We start from the raw sequence: 23,902 nt of genomic DNA on the forward strand, positions 1-23,902 counted from the left end.
GTAACATGGTTATATTCCACCTCCTTCACTGGTCACACCCAACAAAATTAATTATACAGCAGACAGAAACAATCACAGACCCAGACAGAGACCATGCAAATAAACATACAAAACAATACAGAAGGGAGGATTTCACAACTACATCTATACAGACATAAGGGTTTTCCAGCTGTGTCTATTGAAAAGTGAGTTCTTGCCAGACAGGATGCTACCAAACTAAGTTTCCCTTTCTCTGGAGGTGATGGAATATCAGGACAGGATTGTATTCCTAACAGCCCAATAGCACCTTATTTCAGTGTGACTAGTTGGGAATGTGAGGATGTGACCATACACTTCCCACCTTATGGCTGCCTTTGCTGCTTAGCCGAAGAACCAGGCCTCAGACTGTCACAGTAAGAGAAGGCCATTACACAGACAGACAGTGATTTTTTATTCTCTCTTTTATATCTTTATAACTAGCTAAGTGATAAAAATACACCTAAATTCTTAAAGTACAGGCCTCTGCAGACAGGCCCGAATCTCTGTATCCTAACAGTCCTCGAGGTCAGGCAGCCTCTGGGTTAGGGGGTGGGGACTCAGATCCTTCCACAGGCCAATTCCACCACGGTCGTGTATAAACCAGGCAAGTTCCCCACAATAGCCAGACCAGATGCCCCCTTTACACTTGTGCTCTGTTCTCATTGCTTCTCTGTCTCTCTTCCCCCCATCTCTGCTGCTCCCCCTCTGGGCTTTCTCAGCACCTGGCCCCACAGCGCTTCCTGGCAGCCAGAGACTGCGCTATCTGCACCTGCAGCCTCTCTCCTGATTGCTAAGGAAAGGAACCTTTCCAGGAAATGGCCACAGCTGCTGGGAATCCCTGTGTGGCTGTGAACAGCATTTGGCTCCTGGCACACAAGGCAACTTAAAAAGCTGAGCACCCAGACAGGGGCTCGAACCCTGGACCCTCAGATTAAGAGCCTGATGCTCTACCAACTGAGCTACCTGGGCTTGTTAGGAAACATCTTCACCGTTCACCACAAGAGTGATTATCCCAGTGTGCAGGGAAGAGTGAGCACGCAGGCAAAAGAGAGGCAAAAAAAGTCCCAGGAACCCCTCCTCTTTTTCTGCACAGCCACTGCCTGTCAGCAGGATTCCCCCTCCTCCTCAGGGAGACTAAATCTCTGTGCCTAGACAGCCGGTCCATCCGCTGCACCTCAATCCCCAATGCCCGAGCCTCCCTGCCAAAGCCCTGCACCTGGCCCCATACAATTAAGTCTCACTTGTCGCTGGGAACTTAACTTCTTGTGCCCAGAGCGTCTCGGCCCCCTCAGCAGATGACCTGAGAAACACAGTGTCCGGCTTTTCCAAAGAAGAGCTTAGACCCCCTCATCATGTGGCCTAAAGGATAAGGCATCTCCCTGTGGATCGGATGATTCAGGATTTGAGTCCCCTCGTGGTTGTGCTCACTTTGTGCTGCAAGTCCTGCTTTCTTCATGGCTGGAACCTCTTCTTGGCCGCTCAGACCAGTGCTCCGGCTTCAGCTAGAGCCCCGGGAAGGAGTTGGGGGGTGGGTGTCACAAAGGCTGGGACCTGAGTCCCAGGTGCTTCCAGTCTCGCCTTTGCCCTTCCTGACTTGCCAAAGAAAATGGGCGGCTCCACTGCCAAAGTCAGCACCATGAGTGGGAACGGTAAGAGGCCCCACCAGGGGAGCTGGCCCTGCTTTCCTACCATCTTCTGATGTTGGCCACAGAGCATCAGCAGCCGCCCTGCATGCTGGTCTGTGGGTGGCCTTCAGCACAGCAGGGAGCAGGCTGGCCCTGTGGCTGTCTGCTGGCCACACATAGGCATGGTCCTCCCCTCCTCTTCCCTGACCTCTGCTGCTTTTAAGCCTTCCCTTGGAGCTGTCAGCACCAGCGGCCTCTGCTCTAGGTGCCCAGAGGAGGAGAGGTGCTGAGCTCCCACCTGCCCAGCCCTGCTTCCTTCAAGCACAGTGGCAAGTGCCAGACTTGTGGGCACCAGGTGAAGCCATGAGAATCCCAACCCTCAGGTGTCAGTTCTAGAGCCCTGACCCATCCAGCAGGAGGGGAAAAAATTGCTCTTGCAGAGCTGGAGACAGGGAAGTGGAGCAGTGTGAGCTCCAGGGCTTTACCACAAGGTCCCACTGAGATTTGAACTCAGATTGCAGGACTCAGAGTCCTGAGTGCTGCCCATTACACCATGGGACAAGCTCATGCTGCTGTCTCTGGCCATCAGTGACCCTCATGGGGCTGGCTTGTGTAAGGGACTGTTGGCCCCTTACTAAAGCTTAGTGGGGGTTTTGGTTGGCTAGTTCCCTGTCCCAGTAGAAGGGGGAAGGGCCAATGGGAAATCAGGACCCAAAGACTGACAGTCCCCTGGGCAATGGGGAGAGGCCAAAGCTCCAAGTTAGCCGCACTGACAGGCCAGGCAGTGTAATGAGGGAGTCACCAGGCCAGGGGGTCCCATCCTCCGTGGGAGCTGGAACTGCCTGGGCCAGAGTGGGGCGGAGCTAAGGAGAGAGCAGGAGCCCAAGAAGAGCCGGGGAGCAGAGCTGCGCAGGTGTAGTGCCAGAAACTGCTCCCTGTAGGACTTTGCTACCTGCAGCAGTTACTGAGACCTGAGGTTGTTCTTATTTGCTGACTTGTCCTAATTGGCTAAAACTTGACAGTGGTGGGGGATGGAAGCATAAAGGCTTCGTCCTCCAAACGACCCTGCCTGGTGTCCATCTGTATCTATTACCTCTTAACACCGGATTGTAAAAAATAGAGTGAGGTCATTTAAACATCATTTATTTTGCAGCTTCATTTACTATGCTAACAATGTAGCATCCTGACACCGATACGTCTGCCCATGTGACCTGTGGGTTGGATTCATTTTAGTGGGACACGGGACATGTGGAGGATAATTTAAACTCTTAATTTCCTTAGGGTTTCCCTGCAATATACTTCTCTGCTGGTGCGATTTCTGACCATTGCACGTCTATTGTATTTATTACAATAGCACAAGTAAGTCACACAAGTGACATAGTCTAGGGGCTTGGCTACACTTGCAAGTTAGAGCCCATTAAAGCAGCCCCGGGTGCCCTAACTCCTGAGGTGTCCACACTGGCAAGGCACATGGAGCGCCTGGGCTCTGTAGGTGGAGCGCTCCTGGTAATCCACCTCCATGAGAAGTATAAAGCTCGCTGAGCCCTGCTGAAATGCCCTGGCATCAGTGTGGATGACGTGTTGCATCACTGCACTGTGTTTGGCCTCAGGAAATGTCCCACAATCCCCTGAAGTCAAGTGCCCACTCTGGTCATTGTTTTGAAATCTGCTGCAGGCATGCGGATATCCCCTTTCAAAGCTCCGTTTCTGACAGCCGGCTGCTTATCTGCTCTGGGACAAAGCAACCATTAGTGTGGAATGCTGCTGTTGTGAGTGTGTGTGTGTGGGGGGGGGTCTTCTGCTGTCCGAACACACAAGACAGCATGCTGACACACTCTCAGCCCCCCAAACACACCGTTGCTCCCCCCACGTACACACAACACACTTCCTGTCACACTCCACCCCGGCCCCCCATTTGAAAAGCACATTGCAGCCACTTGCACACTGGGATAGCTACCACAGTGCACTGCTCTCTGTGGTATTGGCAGAGCTGCTAATGTGGCCACTCCAGTGCGCTTGCAGCTGTCAGTGTGAACACACGGCAGCGGTTTCCCTGCTGTGGTTTAACTCCCAGCGCTCTACATCTGCAAGTGTAGCCAAGCCCTAAATTTCCCAAACCAACCGAACTCAGTAACTGCCCTCCACCACCACATGCAGGGAGTAAGGGCACCGTGGAGCACACGCCGCACTTACTGGCTCAGCCTTGTGCATGCTGGGGTGGCCACCTCCCCATTGATGAGATCTGGTCCCACCATCTCCGCGGAGCTCCAGGCTGCCCTGCTGCCATCCCTGTCTGTGTTGTCTTCTCTAGCAGTTGACTGGAAGGTGAGCACTGGCCGCATGCCATGTAGCCGTGTTGTCTCGAAGGGCGAAAGCAGGAGGAATGATGCCTTCATAGCCCACCCAATATTCCCTAACATAGTTAAGGAAAATATTTCTCAATGAATTCTCAGTAAAAGATCAGTAGCAGCCAGTGTCCGCATCAGTCTACGAGCATTGGTATTTTCTTGAAATTTGTCAGACCAACCTATCTAACACTTAACACACATTTGAAGTTCTTCTTTTCACACTGTTGCTCATTCTCAGGTTCTGCTTTGTCTCCAGACAGATCCATTCTCTTTCAGGACAGCCTTGTTCTTTCTGTCTGTTTCACTCACTGAGGTGTCGGAGTAAACACTCCCCTTCCTTCTATTCTCAGACAAACACTAGTATTAAATGTTTGCTACTGATGGGTCTAGAAAGGATTTGTCAAGTGGAAGATGCTGTTTCTGGGGGATTGCTCCCAAGATCCAGTACTTTGGGTTCAAATGTCTCCCAGCTTCCTTGGGGAAAATAACACCAGGGCTTTGTTGCAGTATACAAGAAGGAAGGAGTTTTTCTACCCGAGATGGGACTTAAACCCACAATCTCTGACTTAGGAAGCCAATGCCTTATCCATTAGGCCACTGGGGCCCTGAAGAGCAGTAAAAAGAAGGATGGAAATTCCCTCTCAGGATTGCACATTCCTCACATTCATTCAGAAGCCAAATACCCATTTAATGGCCTTACAGAAACGTCTGCATCCCCTGGCAGCGAGGCAGCTGGGCAGGTGGCTGACAGAGCTGAGCACCACCTTTCTGCCAGCCATCTTGAGAGAAGAACCCCACCCTAGAGTCACCCCTCCCTCCTTCAGCACCTCCACGGCTGTGGCTCTGAGTGGCAGTAGGATGATTAGGGGGCAAATCCGGGGCTGGAAGGGTGGTAAGGTCGGCCTGTAAGGAGTGACCAGGTGGGGCTGACCCAGGGGGAGGCTGTGGGCTGCTGGTCGGTTGTAGGGATCTGAGCTCTAGATCAAAGCTGCACAGCGACCTGACACCCAGGGTTATAGGGCCGACATAGTGACCCCCTTACTGGCCTCGGTGAGCCCCAAACCCTTGTTACTAAGGGCACTGAGGAGTCTCTGTCCCTTAATAACTTCTGGGAGCTCCCCAGCAGGCTGCGGGCGTCAGCCGCCTCCTGCCTCACAGGTTAGACTCTTGGCGCTGTGCCAGCCGCCCCCTCGCTTGCAGGCCCAGTGTAAGAAGCAGGAGGCCTGGTGCTGGCAGAAGAGGGTTTTGATTAATCAACCTCTGTGTGATGGGCACAGGACGCTTCCACTCAGTAGCACAGCTGGGGGGGAGCAAGGGGAGCAGCTAAGGGAGTCGGGTTCCTCTGGTGGGGGTGTGGAGCAGCTGTTCGTTTTCCTGTTCACACTCCTCTGCGGTGTGAAAATCGGGGAAGGGAGGCAGAAGCCCCACGTCCCTCCCGAAATGGCGCCCAGTGGGGGAAGCCAGGACAACAGAGGGGGGCGGCAAGTGGTGGCCAGACTCTCACCGCCAGGGTCTAGTCTAGCTCAGGGTCCAGCTCAACTTCCTCCCCGTGCCACTGGCCCCCAGTCCCCTTCCCCCACCAGGTCAACCCAGGCACTAGGGCAGGAACAGGGTGAGGCAGCAAGTCAAGCTGAGCAAGGCAGGCAAAAGCGAGTCTTGTCTTCATGGGCCGCTCACAATGACGTCCTTTTTGTGTGCAACTGCTACAAAAACATCCCAGGCAGAGCAGCAACAGGCCAAAATGCTATTTTATAGCTGCCAAAGTAGCTCAGTTGGGAGAGCGTTAGCTTGAAGATCTAAAAGTCCCTGGTTCAATCCTGGGCTTTGGCAGGCCCTTTCATCCCTCTTTGTGCAGGGGTGGTTTGTCCTCTGGGAGGGCAGCATCACCTTTATCTGAGGCAAGTACCTGATTTTGAGCTCCCCAGCAGGATAACAGAGATCATGGGTGTCAAGGTTTCCTCCCCCACTCTGAACTTTAGGGTATAGATGTGGGGACCTGCATGGACCCTTCTAAGTTTAATTCCTAGCTTAGATCTGGTAACACTGCCACCAGCCAGAGATCAGTGTCTGGCACACTTTCTGTTTCCCCAAAACCTTCCCTGGGGAACACAGATCCAAACTCCTTGGATCTTAAAACAAGGAGAATTTAACTTTCCCCCCAGACTTTCCCCTCCCTGGGTTGCCTTGAGAGGCTTCACACAGATCCAAACTCCTTGGATCTTAAAACAAAGAGGAATTAACCATCCCCCCTCCTTTTTTCCCACACCAATCCCTGGTTAGTTCAGACCCAATCCCCTTGGGTCTTAAAACAAGGAAAAATCAATCAGGTTCTTAAAAAGAAAGCTTTTAATTAAAGAAAGAAAAGGTAAAAATTAGCTCTGTAAAATCAGGTTGGTAAATACTTTACAGGGTACTCAGATTCATAGAGACCAGAGGGACCCCCCTCCCCACCAGCATTAGATTCAAAGTTACAGCAAACAGAGGTAAAAATCCTTCCAGCAAAAGAAACATTCACAAACTGAGAAAACAAACATAAGACTAATCCACCTTGCCTGGCTATTACTTACAATTTTGAAACATGAGAGACTGATTCAGAAAGATTTGGAGAGCCTGGATGGACGTCTGGTCCCTCTCAGTCCTGAGAACGAACAACCCCCAAAACAAAGAACACAAAACAAAGCCTTCCCTCCACGAAGATTTGAAAGTATCTTGTCCCCCTATTGGTCCTCTGGTCAGGTGTCAGCCAGGTTTCCTGAGCTTCTTAACCCTTTACAGGTAAAAGAGACATTAACCCGTAACTATCTGTTTATGTCAATGGGCTTCTCCCCCTAGTTGGCCCCCCTGACCTATAACAATGAGAGATGGGCGCTGTCTTTCCCACATGACTTATTCGTCGCCCAAAATGGCGGGAACAGAGTGAGGCAGGACGGCCCTTGGAGATGGCGCCAGAGGGGGCAGGGACTTGGGAGGAAAGCTCCTCTGCAAAGCTGAGTGACGACAGTACTGGGGAAGGGGCATCTGGCACGTGGAATGTGGCAGGGATTCAGAGACCCAAGAGGAGACACTTGATGTTAAGGTGTGAAAGGAAAGATCCATGGTAGGAACTGGCTCCCTTCCTCTGGACCACATGGTGTTTGGTGTTGGGGCGGATTTTAATTGTGTCAGCCGGCCTGAGAACCGCTGGTCCCGTTTTCTCGACCTTCAGAGGTAACGTTTTTACAATGAGCACTACCTGGGGCAGGTCTGTAGCGAGGTCGGCTTAGAGGACGTGTTTCTCTGTAGCAGAACCAGTGGAGGGTGGGCGGTAGCCTCCTATTCCTCTGACCCGAGCTCACACCAGCTGTAGAGGGGATACACCTTTCTGCAGGGACAGGCCAGGAGTCGCACTGACTGGATTTACGTGAAGGAGAGCACATCAACATGGCTAATCTATGGGGCACTAGGTGAGTGGCAGAGGCTTCAGGCGCTGAGAGTTTGCCTGACCCCTCAGGGACACAGGGTGAGGGGGTGTCCCAGGGATCTCTATGAAAGGAGCAGAACAGGATTTCCTTGGGGTGGGGAGAGAATTGAGAGTGTCTCAGGGGGTTGTACAGAGGTATTGCCCCGGTGAGGGACTGGCTAAAACACAGGCCTCGCTGTGAGCAGGATTTGAACCTGTGCAGGAGAACCCTATTGGATTTCAACTCCAACACCTTAACCACTCAGCCATCACAGCTGTGAGCACAAAACTGCCCCAATGCCAGAGAAACTGGTAAAGAATCCCAATGCCCAGGCGTGAAGTCATCTGAACTACAGAATTCCCACAGCAAACCTGGCCCCCAAAGCACAGGGGGGATTGGGGGTTTGTTCCCTTTGCTTAGCCATGTGCAGAGAGCGCGTTTAAAAGTCTCCCCTCCCACAGAGCGGGAAGGGGAAATGATTCTCAACTTGAAGCCTGATGTGAATGAGGATGTCTGGACCAAGGGGCCAGGGACTGGCCTTTGCTAGAGAAACCACTGTCAAGTTTTAGCCAATTAGGACAAGTCAGCAAATAAGAACAACCTCAGGTCTCAGTAACTGCTGCAGGTAGCAAAGTCCTACAGGGAGCAGTTTCTGGCACTACACCTGCGCAGCTCTGCTCCCCGGCTCTTCTCGGGCTCCTGCTCTCTCCTTAGCTCCGCCCCACTCTGGCCCAGGCAGTTCCAGCTCACACGGAGGATGGGACCCCCTGGCCGGGTGACTCCCTCATTACACTGCCTGGCCTGTCAGTGCAGCTAACTTGGAGCTTTGGCCTCTCCCCATTGCCCCTGGGGACTGTCAGTCTCAGGGGCCTGATTTCCCAGTGGCCCTTCCCCCTTCTATTGGGACTGGGAACTAGCCACCCAACTCCCCCCCCCCCCGCACACACACACACACACACACACACACACACAAAGTTGTAGGAAAGGGCCAAGAGCCCCCTTACACAAGCCAGCGCCATGTGGGTCACTGATGTGCAGAGTATCAGAGAGGTAGCCGTGTTAGTCTGGATCTGTAAAAGCAACAAAGAATCCTGTGGCACCTTATAGACTAACAGATGTTTTGCAGCATGAGCTTTCGTGGGTGAATACCCACTTCGGATGCAAGTGGTGGAAATTTCCAGGGGCAGGTTTATATATGCAAGCAAGAAGCAAGCTAGAGATAACGAGGTTAGTTCAATCAGGGAGGATGAGGCCCTGTTCTAGCAGTTGAGGTGTGAAAACCAAGGGAGGAGAAACTGGTTCTGTAATTGGCAAGCCATTCACAGTCTTTGTTTAATCCTGAGCTGATGGTGTCAAATTTGCAGATGAACTGGAGCTCAGCAGTTTCTCTTTGAAGTCTGGTCCTGAAGTTTTTTTGCTGCAGGATGGCCACCTTAAGATCTGCTATTGTGTGGCCAGGGAGGTTGAAGTGTTCTCCTACAGGTTTTTGTATATTGCCATTCCTAATATCTGATTTGTGTCCATTTATCCTTTTCCTTAGAGAAGGCTGGTGTGCAGAGACGGCTGCATGAGCTGGTCCCATGGTGTAACGGGCAGCACTCAGGACTCTGAATCCTGCAATCTGAGTTCAAATCTCAATGGGACCTTGTGGTAAAGCCCTGGAGCTCCCAGTGGTCAACTTCCCTATCTCCAGCTGTGCAAGAGCCAGTCTCCCCCCTCCTGCTGGGTGACTCACACCTCCTAGAGCCAGGTCTCTGGCTGGGGTGGCCACAATGGGTTGGGGCTCTAGAACTTGCCATGCTGATGGTTGGGCTTCTTGTTGCTTCACCTGGTGCCCACAAGTTTGGCCCTGGAGCTTCCTGCCACACTTTTCCTGGGGCCCACATGGCGCTTGAAGAAAGGAGGGTCAGGGCTGGGATTGATAGTCAGGGCTTGGCAGGAGGGAAGAAGATTCCCAGGCTGGAGCCCCACACACCTTCCCTCCTCCTCTGGGCACCTAGAGCAGAGGCAGCACAGCTCTGTCTGCTGGACACCTCGGCAGAGTAGGTGAGTTCATGTAAATACAATCTGGTCCCAAAGCCTCCCCCAACCCTGGCTCATCACTAGCTCTCAGGGTAGAGCTCATCCACACCTTGCCTCCAAATCATCATTTGAAATTCTGAGGTTGGCCAACATTGCCGAAGCCAATGCACCGACATTGTCAGCAAACACAACAGCTGGGTGAGGAAACCCGGCTTTGTCCAGACTTCTCAAACCTATTTTACTTTCTCAGGTACAAGTATTTTTCATATGTTGGATCTGCTTTTAAACTGTGTGTTAACGTTTCAATTTCCATTCAGATTTGCAGCCAGTGACAACATTGGCAGCGCTGCATGTAACTACCTGACCACTGGGGGGTGTTGGGGAAATTCGGGGGAGGGGTGCACAGCCCCCTGGCTGGGGGGCATATAGGAAATGCCGGTTTCACTGAATTGAGTCTCCTACTGCAGCACCTCAGTAGGTTACATCAGAGAGGAGCTGCAGTGTCTAGGCAGTGGGATGCCTGTGCCTTTAAGAGCCCAGCCCTGGGAAGCCCATGCTGAGAGGTGCTGCCTGTGGGAGGGGAAATAGAAAAGCCCCTCTGCTCCCCGCACCCTGTTTTTGCAAACACTGGAGTCTCAGCCCCCGGGGTAACTGTTACCCCTCTGCCCTGCCTGTGCCGGGGTTTAACCCTCTGGCAGCGCCTCCCCCTGGGCTTAACCCGGCTTCTTCCCCCCTCCCTGACTTTGCCCTTCAGCCCCTCTCCTAACTCTGCCTCCAGCTGCTTGACCCCCCGACCAGTCAATTTCCACCCCCTGCTCGGACCCTGGCCACCCCCCTCCTCTGATTTGCCCCCCTTTGCCCCTCTTTAATCCCTGTAAAAAGTAAGGGGGGGGGGCTGGGTCCCATTCTCAGGGGGGGCCCCTAGCCCCTGCCTGCCCAATGCTCAAAGTGCCCCACGATCTTGCGGATGTTTGCCGAGTGCTGCAGGGTCACCTGCAGGGAGAGAGAGACGCGGTTAGGAGGTGATGCAGCCAAGGGTGCCTCACCCAACACTGAGATGCAGCCACCTCTGGGGTGAGTTGCAGAAGTCAGCAAATGAATCTGGAATAGGAAATGCACTGAAAGGACCAAGGCAGCTGCAGGAGGTGGAGAAAACCAGAAAAAGCAGGAGCCCTGGATCCCAGCCTTGTCCACCCCCATATTCCACCCAACAGCTGCCCCCGCAATTGCAGGGCAGCACCATGGGGCACACTAGGGCCTGCCTGTTTGCACAGGACGGGCAACACCAGTGCCTCAGGGGAGAGATGATGCTAAGGGAGAAGCAGGCAGCAGACACCCCCACAACAGAGAAAGAAGTGCTAGGGGGCGCCGTGCTGCAAGGAGTGAGGGGGGTTGGCAGGGAATGGGAGGATCTCCCCTCACAGCGGGTGCATCTGTCTCCCCCACAATTCCTCCCCAGCCCTACCCTGGCCCAGGCTAATCCCGGCCCAGCTACCAGGGTTACATTTGGCCTGGATTCCCCAGCTGCTGGGGGAGGGGCGTGGGGCTGGGGAGCATGAGCCTCTACTCCCCCTTCCCCTGACACAGCTGCATGGAAACTGACCAAAGGAGCCTGCAGCACTGCTGCCTAGAGGAAACTGAGGCACCAGCCAGTGACAGACACATCATGGCTCTCCTCAGCCTCATCCTCTTTTCCAGATACAACCCGGGGTATGTGAGGAGGGTAAACTCAGGGCAGTTGCATAGTTAACCTGTGGAACTCCTTGCCAGAGGATGTTGTGAAGGCCAAGACTATAACAGGGTTCAAAAAAAAAAAAGAACTGGCTAAATTAATAGAGGACAGGTCCATCAGTGGCTATTAGCCAGGCTGGGCAGGGATGGTGCCTGTAGCCTCTGTTTGCCAGAAGCTGGGAATGGGCGGCAGGGGATGGATCACTGGATGATTCCCTGCTCTGTTCATTCCCCTGGGGCCCCTGGCACTGGCCGCTGGCAGGAGACAGGAGGATACTGGGCGAGATGGACTTTGCGTCTGACCCAGTCTGGCCGTTCTTATGTCTCCCTTGGTGCAGCAGTGACACCCAGTGGGCAGTCAGAGTAATGCACAGAAGGTGTCTCCGTTGGCGCAGCAGTGACACCTCGTGGTCATTCAGGGTAATGCACAGAAGGTGTTTCCCTTGATACAGCAGTGACACCCAGTGGCCAGGTGGCGTAATGCACAGTGTGTGTCTGCCGTCTAGGAGCAGTGACACCAGGGACCGGTCACAGTAAAGCACAGATTGTGTTTCCCATGGAGCAGCAGTGACACCCAGTGACCAGCAGGTGGCATCAGACTCTTCTCGTTTGGTGGGGGACTGAGATGGGCTAGACAAAAAAAAATTGGGGGGCAGGCTCCATCCTTTATGGGAGCAATACAACCTTTATTAAAAATAAAATAGTAAACAGGGTTTACTTTAATAATATAAATCTGTCCAAATTTTAATACTATGAGCTCAGATCAAGTGTGAGTAGTCTCTTGGTCTATCCAAGGACATGATCAAGTGTCTTGATGTTTTTGGTCTTTTGGCCTCGAGATGAAAACCTTGTCTGAGTCTTTGGAACCTTGAGATAAAAATATTATTTAAATCCAAAGTTCTTAAAGATCCCATCAACAACAAAAAACTAAATGAAAAATTGAAACAAAAAACAATGCTTAATTTAAAACCCAAACATTAAGAAAAACTTTGTTTTTAAAAATAAAAACTAACAAATACCATAAATTAATAATTTCAACATTTTATCAAAAAGGTGTGCTACAGCAGGATGAGAAACTAACATAAAATAAATAAGCCTGACCACTAAAACCTCCCATAAAGGAATCATATCCTTGAATACTGGCCAAATCTGTATAAAATATGCAGAACTATGTCAAAACTGGTGTTGCAGGTCAGCCATTCAAATCCAGAAAATGTCAATTAAAAGCTCCATTCCAATTAAAAAAAACAAAACAACCCAATAAACCAAAACAGTCACAGCCTGAAACAAACCTACACAGAAGCAAAATTAAACCTGTGCCAACATTGGAACAAACTATGTAAATTTCTAATTCTAACTTCTTGTTTCTCCCAGGAGGAAAGTGTTTTGCATCTCAGTAACCAGGCTGTCACTGCAGTTTTCCTTTCACTAAATAAGAAGTGGCAGTATCATAGCCAATGAGGTTAATCCGAGGCGTGATTATTGCTAGTTGAAAACTTTTCCCAATGCCCTCAGTTTTCTCTATGAGAAATTGAAATTGTATCTTTGCACTAATATCCCAAATGTGCAAGTCCATCCCCTCAGAGCAGCCCCACACCCTGAGCCCAGGGGAGAATCCCAACTGGTTTGTGCATTTGTAACCCTGGGGCCTGAAGCTGATGAGAGAAAGGGAAGTGAGCGATCTTGGAGCTTTCCGATACCACCTGCTGGGAGCAGAGGGAATTGACTGAGCAACGTCCTGGCTAATTTTCACCTTGTTCTCTGCCAGCAGGCTCAAGGGCGACTTGACCATGGCAGCACCTTATGTACATTTTGGGGCCATTGGGGTGAAATGTGAGTACTTTTGGGGTTGGGACCCACATGAGAAGGGATGTGCACAAACTGGAGAGAGTCCAGCACAGGGCAATAAAAATGGTTAGGGGGCTGGAGCACATGACTTAAGAGAACCTACAGGCCATATCCTGTATGTTAAGCTAAGGCAAAGTGAGCATCTCTATAGTGTGACCTTTTACTCAGAAAGGAAAATTGACCTTTATCTTGTTAATTAAAGAGAGAAGTACCCACACCTGTCTAAGACCTTTACCTAGACCAATTGACAATGGAGAATGGCATAAGGGGTTTTTCAGTGTTGTACCCACAGAATTAACAGGTACACCACAAGGGAACTTATGTGCATATGTACATGTCATCAACACGCACAAACATACTAGCCTATGAAGTAAGCGTACCCTAATGTTTTGTGGGTAAGGAATGAAATTTGGGCATAGGAGGAAGGATTTCCGGCGCTTGTGCCCTATAAAAGAGGTAACCCACCTCGCTAGAGCACATCGCTCTGTCATTCTGACTTACTTCCTCCACTCTCTATCTACTATCAGTAGGCTGTACTTGTTCTTAAACTTTAAGTTTCAAAGTAACTCGGCTAAGCTTGGTTTCCCTAAGTTTTTATTCTTTGTTTATTAGGATTTGATTTTAAGTTTAACTTAGTCAAGTAAACCCTAAGTAACATTAGCTTTTTCTAAGCACTGCATCTTTCACTCAAGAATTGAAAACCTGAACTGCAAGGCTGGTCCTGTGTCTCTTACCACCAGGTTATCAAGGAAGGGTGTGAGTATATTAACCAAACCTTTGTTGCATATAATGCCATATGTATCTTTTGAATAGCAGTAATGCAACTGTAACTTTATAACTCAATTAAATTAAATTAAATGTAAGCTAATAAATTACATTTTCATCATATTTTCCAAATTAATATTATTAGTATACCCTAAATCAGGCTACATGGGACAGAGAGTTGGAGTGCAGGGGGATGAGAGCACTGGCTAGGTGGTGCAGGCTTTGGGATGGGGTTGGAATGAGAGGTTCAGGGTGCAGTAGAGGGCTCAACGTTAGGGTAGAGAATTGGGCTGTGAGGGCTCTGGAACAAGGCCAGGAAAAAGAGAATTAAGGCATGCAGGGCCGTCCTTAGGATTTATGGTGCCCTAGGTGAGATTATTAAACTGGTGCCCCTGTGCCTGATCTGCTCTTAGCAACAGAAATATAAGCTTACACTATTGGAAAACTTGCCACATTCACGGTATTAAAACCAGTTTAACTTAATGAAGCACACTGTAATGCTGATGCACTAGCACTAAAGAAGTAGCACTATAGAAAAAATTCTGATTTGACAGAATGATGCAAATAATATAATTTTTTTAATTTGTCAAAATTGTATTGGACATTTATATGAAGAGGTATTGAAACAAAGATTTTTTTTAATTAAAAGCAATCTTTCTGGCTTTTTTGGCTGCAAAATCAGTTTAATAAGCTGGGTTTCCAAACAGTGGGAAAATATAACCCTAGTTTTACTGCTAGGTAAAGCACAAAGTGACCAAAATGAAGTCAGCACAGAATCATCTCATCTAGATTAAGGTCGCACAGAAATGTTACAGAAGTCCTATTGTGCCTTATTTTTGTTTGGAAAGACATTAGCAATAGCAGCACATTCATATGATAAAATACATGATAAATCACTGCCTCTAAAGTTCCATCAAAAACTGACATTTTCACAGCTCTAGCATGAGCTGCTGTACAGATTCTTCACAAGGAAGTGTCCGTGGCCTTTTTAACTATGTATTTACTTTATGAAAGTTGGAGAAAACATTGTGAAAACGTAAAACATTGGCTGCCCAACTTCTGGGCTGGCAAAAGCTATACTGACTCACAGGATAAAAAAAAAAGCAGGAGAATCTTAGTACAACATATGGTCAGTCTATACCAGGGGTCAGCAACCTTTCAGAAGTGGTGTGCCAAGTTCACTGTAATTTAAGGTTTCTCGTGCCAGTAATACATTTTAACGTTTGTAGAAGGTCTCTCTCTATGTGTATATTATATAAATAAACTATTGTTATTATCTGAGGTCCTGCTCAGCCCACTGCCAGCTGAGTAAATGGAACCCCAGACCGGGTGCGGGCTGAGCGGGGCTGGTGGCTGGAACCCTAGACAAGGATCCCAGGCCCTGCTCAGCCCACTGCTGGTCTGGGGTTCTGACCACCAACTCCTGCCAGCCAGGATCCCGGCCACCAATCCCCCTCAGCCCGCTATCAGCCTGGGGTTCTGCTCACCCAGGCTGGCAGGAGGCAGAGTGGGGCCGGCGGCTGGGCTCCTGACTGGCAAGGGGCCGGCAGCCGGAACCCTGGAGTAGCAGCAGGCTGAGTGCTGCCGGCACCCCAGACTGGCAGCAGACCGAGCCACTCAGCCCTCCACTGGCCCTGCTCAGCCCGCTGCCAGCCCTGCTCAGCCCGCTGCCGGCTGAGTGAATGGAACCCCAGGCTGACAGCAGCTTGAGTGGTTCAGCCGGCCTGCTCAGCCCGCTGCCAGCCTGGGGTTCCTTGGGGGGTCCCCAGGCCAGCAGCAGGTGCTGAGTGGGGCCGACAGCCGGTATCCCAGCTGGCAATAGGGCAGCAGCCAGAACCCCAGAGCAGTGATGGGCTGAGCCGCTCAACCTGCCGCTGCGTACCATCAAAAATCAGCTCACCTGCCACCTTTGGGACGTGTGCCGTAGGTTACCGACCCCTGCTCTATACACTAGTAAGGAGATGAGCATATTACAGTTGTTGGAGGGCTCTTATCAGGAGTAACAGGCTATAGGAAAGTCAGTCGACATTTTTTGTTTCTCTGATGAAAACTGGCCCACTCCCTGCCCCAAACCAAACCTGTCACTAATAATTGTCAACAACTTAATTTTCTGTTTTTGGCTAAGATATTGATTTTTTTAAAAAAAAAATATTGAAATTGGATTCAGGATTGTTAGCAAGAATTTTTGGCAAACAAAGTTGTTAAATGACAATCTAAATGGCAACACAGCACTGCTTTCATGCTTGGCTCACCCCCAGACTGCTGGTCCAACAGCTGCAGTAGTAGACCCCAAAATCCACCTCTTGGGGTGCAGAATAGCAACAGCAGCAGCAAACCCTCAGGTCCAATCACACGCCAATGGGCACCACCACCAGCCTTACGGACCATGGTGAAGTTAGCCCAGCATCTGATCTCAGGGACAGGTCACCCATGGAGCCACAGCAGCTCATCCTGCCCTGTGCAGCTCCCCCCCGGATGAAATGGATCAGTGGCAGCTGCCAGCCCAGTGGGAGGCGCTCCCCAGCTAGGGTGACCAGATCCAGATGTCCTAATTTTATAGGGCCAGTCCCGATATTTGGGGCTTTGTCTTATATAGGCACCAATTACCCCCACCTAGAGTGACCAGACAGCAAGTGTGAAAAATCAGGACAGGGGGTGGGGGTGGGGGTAAAAGGAGCCTATATAAGAAAAAGACCCCAAAATTGGGACTGGCCCTATAAAATAGGGATATCTGCTCACCCTACCCCAACCCCCTGTCCTGATTTTTCACACATCTGGCTAACCCCATCCCAGCCCCGTGTGACATTCCAATCCTGGCTCACTGCCCAGGAAGTGAGTTACTTTCACTGTCATTCCTCAGCAGGCAGCCAGCCAGCCTCCTCCCCCACACCTACCCCCCAGCACCTCACCCAACCCAGCCCTGACGGAGGGGAGGGAGGAGAGAGAGAGGGATCCTCCTGAGGAGGAGGGAGAAAGGAGGGGGTGCTCCATGGGGCAGGGCAGGAGAAGAATGGATGTTATGGGGGACAACAAAGGACACTGGTTCCAGAGCTGCAGAGCCTGCCTCACCTCACCTCAGCCGGGGGGAAAGAGTCACACTCACAGGTGAGCTCCTTCCCCAACCCCTACCCCCTCCCCTTCCCAGAGACCCCAGCAGCCAATCCCCTCCCTCAGACTGTGCTGCATTCGGCTCTCTCTAGGACCCAACAGTCTGCTCTTACATGCTCCACTGCTTCCCATCTGTCCAGACTCCCAGCAGAGCAGTGCCCCCAGACCTAGTGGTGCCCTAGGCAGCTGCCTATGGCTAAGGACAGCCTGGGAGACGTGAGAGAGAGAGATCAGGCTAGAGCAGAAAGTGGTTGGGGGTGTGTGTGTGAAGGGTTTGAAATGCAAGGAGAAGAAAAATCTTTCTCCTGCTCCCTCTCATCAGAGCATCTAAAAACCAGATGAGAGATACCTCTCCCCCACTGCAACATCAACTCTGGTGGGCTCGGGCTGAGGAAGGAACTTCTCTCCCCAGCAGCTCCAGCACGCCTGGGCTGGGCCATGGACACCTCACCGCACAGATCTGGTGTGCCTGGCCTGGGACAGGGGAGGGGCTCCTCTCCTCTCCATTGGGGACATGGCGGGATGAGAGATGTGACAGGGCTTTACGGGAAATCATTATTTGCCTGATTCATGTGCCAGTCCTAGTCCTTGCTGACCCAAACGAACGGTTTATCCTGCATGCTGATGCCTGTTTGGAGGGTCTGGGAGCACTCGCCTACCAGGAAGTGGAAGGTAAATGTAAATCTGTGGCCTTTGCCAGCTGAGGACTGTCTGATAGCGAAACTCACTATCCCATCCACCAGCTGCAGTTCTTGGCCTTGAAATGGGCCATCACTGAGAAATTTCCAGACTACTTGTCCGGTGCTCAGTTTCAGCTATGGACAGAGAACAATCCACTGACTTCTGTGTTAACAAGGGCTAAGCTGGATGCTACAGGGCAGAGATGGGTGGCTACTTTTGCTAGCCATAACTTCAGCATTTGATACCAATGAGTTGGTATAACAGGGAGTGTGATGTATCAGGACCACCAATTCTTGGCTGGGGGGGAGGGTGTAAGCAGGGTCAGAATGAACTCTACCCTGCCATCTGTTGGTGATGTGATGCAAAGGCATTTAGTTGCTGATGTGCATGGTCACACCCACCCCGCATTGCATGATGGGGGTGCTTGTCCAAATGGTGATTTTGGCTGCTGTGGGATCTCCAAACTCTTTCTTATTAGGGCAAGAGTAATTAAGTGTAGTAATCCTGGTGACATGAATCAAGAACAGTAGAACGGTACTTAGCAGTTCTTGATTTCAGAACTCACCCAAACCAACAGAAAAATCTTTAGACAAGACACATGGGTTCCAAACAATAGCAAGTTAAAAGAGATTGAAAATCAATATTTGTGTTTTGCACCATGGGATTCTTTAGCAATCTCTAAACACATATTTATGGTTTTCTTCTCTTTAGTTTAAAAATAGAATTAATTATTATTCTTTTTTAAATAACGTGTTATAGCATACACTGAAAATCTTCAACACAAAAGCAGGAATTTTAGTTATACTTCAAAAGGTTGTCTTTGATGGTACTTAAAAGCTAAAGTTGGTAGAAATATACGGCTGCATAAGAACCTGGTAGAAAAGTTTTGCTGGAAGAGTTAGCAGAGCGAGATTGTTAGTCACAGGTCAGTGGGTGGGTTTATGGAAATACTGGACTCTTGGACAGGAGCGGGGGCAAGGGGGGCACACGACTTCTGTGGCACATGCACCACCTCTGCAACTAACGTTTGCTACCTCACTCCCTAACAACACACCTTTTACCTCAGGACTAAAATACACCGTGAAAGAGATCTAACGGCATAAGCTTAGGGTGAGCAACTGCAGCACTAACAACAATTTGAAGAGATTCAAAACCGCCTCTGCCTCTGTTTTTCCACACCAGGGACAGCAGAAAGGACATCAGCAGCACCTGCAAGACACCAACAAACATCCATTTCTACCTCCCTCCACGAGCGGCCCTTAGGAACCCATACCCCTAAATGGTGAGTACTTTTCAGGAGAGGGTGACGCTCTCAGGCCTCAAATGCCAGGTACAGTTACTCTGTCCTTGATCCAAAATCAACAGGAAAATACACTGGATTACTCCTGCCCCAATAACAAAGAGACTGGGGATATCGCAGCAGCTGAAATGACCGTTTGGACAAGCACTCCCATCATGCAATCCGGGGTGGGTGTAACCATGCAAATGACATCAGCCCCAAAAGGCCTTGACAACACATCACCAACAGATGGCAGGGCAGACTTCATACTGACCCTGCTTCAACTAGATTGTGGCAAAGATTCCAAAACACCGAACGTTAAAACTCACCAAACGCGGGTCAATCCATCCTCATCGTCGTATACGCTATTTATATTCCACACCCGAACGTAGCCCTCATATGGACAACATACCCTCCTAACTCAGTATCTGTACGTTAACCTTTTACCCCCCAGTCAGGACTATTGTAGATTATGTATTCCTTATGCCACCCGATCTTAAACTGAATTTTGCATCCCTTGGGTAAGCTGTACGTTGTTCCCTGAGCACCAGAAACTTCTATGCCGAAACTCTGTACTGTACACTTTTTTTTTCTTTGAACGTCATCTTAATAAAAAGTTGACTTTTGTTCGAGATCCCGGCTCCTGTTCCTTTGCAAGGCGTGTGCGTTTGCTCCGGGTTTTAGTCTGCTAATACAGCGGGGGGGGCGATTGAGCCAGAGGCGCTTGCCTGCTGCAGACACGGATCCAAGGCTGAACCTCGTCCCCCACAAGCTTGAAAGCTTAACTGAAAACTGTTTAAGAAGTGCTCCCATCTCCGGCACTCAGCTACCCAGCTCCCAATGGGGTCCAAACCCCAAATAGATCCCTTTACCCTGTAGAAGCTGTAAAATCCTGTGACCAGGGCAGCTGCCTGGCAGCCTGCGCATCTGCCTGCCAGCACGAGCGCGTAAGGCACTAATCCGGATAGTGGCGGCTAGGTGGCAGGGGAGGTGTGAAGAAGCAGCAGAGTGGCGCAGCGGGAGTGTGCTGGGCCCATAACCCAGAGGTCGATGGATCGAAACCATCCTCTGCTACGCGTGCACTTGTTTCTTTTCCCTCTGGGCCTTCAAGCGAGCCGGTGACCAGCAGAGCACCAAGAGCCTAGGCCATGAGGCAAGAGGTGGCTGAGGCGAAGCGGCGGCCTGCCAGGAGCTCCTGGCACCTCTGGCTGCCTGGGCTGAAGGCAAGAGGCAGGCCTAGGCGTGGTGAGGGCCTCCGGTCCTGGAATGAGGCTGCAGTGCTTCCTGGTCCCCTTTTCCCACCACCCGGCAGGCGGCTGCTGCGGGAGAACACGAGGAGGCTCTGGGGCGCTAGGCAGCGCTGTGTGTGTGGCTGTCAGGGGAAAGAGCCGAGGCTCGGACTCGACCTGCCATTGACTCGCGTGGCTCTGCGCGGCCGTCAGCCGGGCGGGCCAGGCTGCGGACGTGACTCAGGCTTGGGCCGCATGGCCGTGCTTTCCTGACGAGGCATGAGGCAGGCCAAGAGCTTTGCACAGCGTACAGGGAAGTGGGAGGAGGCGTCTTTGAGCCGGGCGTGTCTCCTCCGCTTCTCCCTTGCCGCTTGGGCGGAGGCGGGAAGGGAGCGAAATGTTCCCAGCTGAAAGTTTTGTGCTTGGCCTTGAGGATTAAGCCTGAGCCTCCGGCACGGCTGCTGGCAGATGGGTTTCTGAATGGCATCCAGCCCGCTCTTTGGACCACCAGCTGAAAGCACTGAGGCCAAGAGGCAGCAAAATGGGACCTTTGAGGCTCCCCCACAGGCCTCGGGGAAGCAAGGAAGCAGCACAGGCTTAGCGTCGTCCCTGGGTGGGCTCGAACCACCATCCTTTCGGTTAACAGCCGAACGCGCTGACCCATTGCGCCACAGAGACACGGAGGGGCAAGGCTGTATTGAGCACAAAAGCCGGGCATCAGCTCAGGGTACGGTATAGCACATGCATGCAGTGGATAGACAAGCAACAGCAAGGAACTGGACTGGTATGGAGCGAAAGTTCTGTGGGAAGGAACCGAAAGGAGCAACGGGGCTGTGGTACAGCGCTCGCATACACTTTCTTTGGCCTGTTTTGCTGGAAGAGTTAGCAGAGCGAGATTGTTAGTCACAGGTCAGTGGGTGGGTTTATGGAAATACTGGACTCTTGGACAGGAGCGGGGGCAAGGGGGGCACACGACTTCTGTGGCACATGCACCACCTCTGCAACTAACGTTTGCTACCTCACTCCCTAACAACACACCTTTTACCTCAGGACTAAAATACACCGTGAAAGAGATCTAACGGCATAAGCTTAGGGTGAGCAACTGCAGCACTAACAACAATTTGAAGAGATTCAAAACCGCCTCTGCCTCTGTTTTCCACACCAGGGACAGCAGAAAGGACATCAGCAGCACCTGCAAGACACCAACAAACATCCATTTCTACCTCCCTCCACGAGCGGCCCTTAGGAACCCATACCCCTAAATGGTGAGTACTTTTCAGGAGAGGGTGACGCTCTCAGGCCTCAAATGCCAGGTACAGTTACTCTGTCCTTGATCCAAAATCAACAGGAAAATACACTGGATTACTCCTGCCCCAATAACAAAGAGACTGGGGATATCGCAGCAGCTGAAATGACCGTTTGGACAAGCACTCCCATCATGCAATCCGGGGTGGGTGTAACCATGCAAATGACATCAGCCCCAAAAGGCCTTGACAACACATCACCAACAGATGGCAGGGCAGACTTCATACTGACCCTGCTTCAACTAGATTGTGGCAAAGATTCCAAAACACCGAACGTTAAAACTCACCAAACGCGGGTCAATCCATCCTCATCGTCGTAACGCTCGTTATATTCCACACCCGAACGTAGCCCTCATATGGACAACATACCCTCCTAACTCAGTATCTGTACGTTAACCCCCCAGTCAGGACTATTGTAGATTATGTATTCCTTATGCCACCCGATCTTAAACTGAATTTTGCATCCCTTGGGTAAGCTGTACGTTGTTCCCTGAGCACCAGAAACTTCTATGCCGAAACTCTGTACTGTACACTTTTTTTTTCTTTGAACGTCATCTTAATAAAAAGTTGACTTTTGTTCGAGATCCCGGCTCCTGTTCCTTTGCAAGGCGTGTGCGTTTGCTCCGGGTTTTAGTCTGCTAATACAGCGGGGGGGCGATTGAGCCAGAGGCGCTTGCCTGCTGCAGACACGGATCCAAGGCTGAACCTCGTCCCCCACAAGCTTGAAAGCTTAACTGAAAACTGTTTAAGAAGTGCTCCCATCTCCGGCACTCAGCTACCCAGCTCCCAATGGGGTCCAAACCCCAAATAGATCCCTTTTACCCTGTAGAAGCTGTAAAATCCTGTGACCAGGGCAGCTGCCTAGCAGCCTGCGCATCTGCCTGCCAGCACGAGAGCGCGTAAGGCACTAATCCGGATAGTGGCGGCTAGGTGGCAGGGGAGGTGTGAAGAAGCAGCAGAGTGGCGCAGCGGGAGTGTGCTGGGCCCATAACCCAGAGGTCGATGGATCGAAACCATCCTCTGCTACGCGTGCGCTTGTTTCTTTTCCCTCTGGGCCTTCAAGCGAGCCGGTGACCAGCAGAGCACCAAGAGCCTAGGCCATGAGGCAAGAGGTGGCTGAGGCGAAGCGGCGGCCTGCCAGGGAGCTCTCTGGCTGCCTGGGCTGAAGGCAAGAGGCAGGCCTAGGCGTGGTGAGGGCCTCCTGTCCTGGAATGAGGCTGCAGTGCTTCCTGGTCCCCTTTTCCCACCACCCCGGCAGGCGGCTGCTGCGGGAGAACACGAGGAGGCTCTGGGGCGCTAGGCAGCGCTGTGTGTGTGGCTGTCAGGAAAGAGCCGAGGCTCGGACTCGACCTGCCATTGACTCGCGTGGCTGTGCGCGGCCGTCAGCCGGGGTGGGCCAGGCTGCGGACGTGACTCAGGCTTGGGCCGCATGGCCGTGCTTTCCTGACGAGGCATGAGGCAGGCCAAGAGCTTTGCACAGCGTACAGGGAAGTGGGAGGGAGGCGTCTTTGAGCCGGCGTGTCTCCTCCGCTTCTCCCTTGCCGCTTGGGCGGAGGCGGGAAGGGAGCGAAATGTTCCCAGCTGAAAGTTTTTGTGCTTGGCCTTGAGGATTAAGCCTGAGCCTCCGGCACGGCTGCTGGCAGATGGGTTTCTGAATGGCATCCAGCCCGCTCTTTGGACCACCAGCTGAAAGCACTGAGGCCAAGAGGCAGCAAAATGGGACCTTTGAGGCTCCCCCACAGGCCTCGGGGAAGCAAGGAAGCAGCACAGGCTTAGCGTCGTCCCTGGGTGGGCTCGAACCACCATCCTTTCGGTTAACAGCCGAACGCGCTGACCCATTGCGCCACAGAGACACGGAGGGGCAAGGCTGTATTGAGCACAAAAGCCGGGCATCAGCTCAGGGTACGGTATAGCACATGCATGCAGTGGATAGACAAGCAACAGCAAGGAACTGGACTGGTATGGAGCGAAAGTTCTGTGGGAAGGAACCGAAAGGAGCAACGGGGCTGTGGTACAGCGCTCGCATACACTTTCTTTGGCCTGTTTTGCTGGAAGAGTTAGCAGAGCGAGATTGTTAGTCACAGGTCAGTGGGTGGGTTTATGGAAATACTGGACTCTTGGACAGGAGCGGGGGCAAGGGGGGCACACGACTTCTGTGGCACATGCACCACCTCTGCAACTAACGTTTGCTACCTCACTCCCTAACAACACACCTTTTACCTCAGGACTAAAATACACCGTGAAAGAGATCTAACGGCATAAGCTTAGGGTGAGCAACTGCAGCACTAACAACAATTTGAAGAGATTCAAAACCGCCTCTGCCTCTGTTTTTCCACACCAGGGACAGCAGAAAGGACATCAGCAGCACCTGCAAGACACCAACAAACATCCATTTCTACCTCCCTCCACGAGCGGCCCTTAGGAACCCATACCCCTAAATGGTGAGTACTTTTCAGGAGAGGGTGACGCTCTCAGGCCTCAAATGCCAGGTACAGTTACTCTGT

At 51.4% G+C, this 23,902-nt stretch overlaps 1 protein-coding gene and 5 non-coding genes across 6 annotated transcripts in view; 1 reads left to right on the forward strand and 5 right to left on the reverse strand.

Annotated features, from left to right (window-relative positions):
* Positions 1-914: 914 nt before the first annotated feature.
* Positions 915-987, reverse strand: TRNAK-CUU. Its single transcript has one exon. It is a non-coding gene; the product is annotated as a tRNA-Lys (tRNA).
* Positions 988-7,624: 6,637 nt separating this feature from the next.
* Positions 7,625-7,706, reverse strand: TRNAS-UGA. Its single transcript has one exon. It is a non-coding gene; the product is annotated as a tRNA-Ser (tRNA).
* Positions 7,707-10,374: 2,668 nt separating this feature from the next.
* The window catches only part of LOC120393650 (zinc finger protein 213-like), an 89,985-nt gene continuing 76,457 nt past the window's right edge, over positions 10,375-23,902 (reverse strand). Inside the window, exon 6 of the mRNA XM_039518243.1 lies at positions 10,375-10,446. Coding sequence (XP_039374177.1) covers positions 10,375-10,446 — 72 coding nt within the window. The remainder of the gene's footprint in view (positions 10,447-23,902) is intronic.
* Positions 12,613-12,752, forward strand: LOC120393653. Its single transcript, XR_005592105.1, has one exon. It is a non-coding gene; the product is annotated as a U4 spliceosomal RNA (small nuclear RNA).
* On the reverse strand, positions 20,699-20,772 carry TRNAN-GUU. Its single transcript has one exon. It is a non-coding gene; the product is annotated as a tRNA-Asn (tRNA).
* Positions 23,178-23,251, reverse strand: TRNAN-GUU. Its single transcript has one exon. It is a non-coding gene; the product is annotated as a tRNA-Asn (tRNA).

Source organism: Mauremys reevesii, unplaced genomic scaffold, assembly GCF_016161935.1.
Source record: "Mauremys reevesii isolate NIE-2019 unplaced genomic scaffold, ASM1616193v1 Contig29, whole genome shotgun sequence".
Lineage (NCBI taxonomy): Eukaryota > Metazoa > Chordata > Testudines > Geoemydidae > Mauremys > Mauremys reevesii.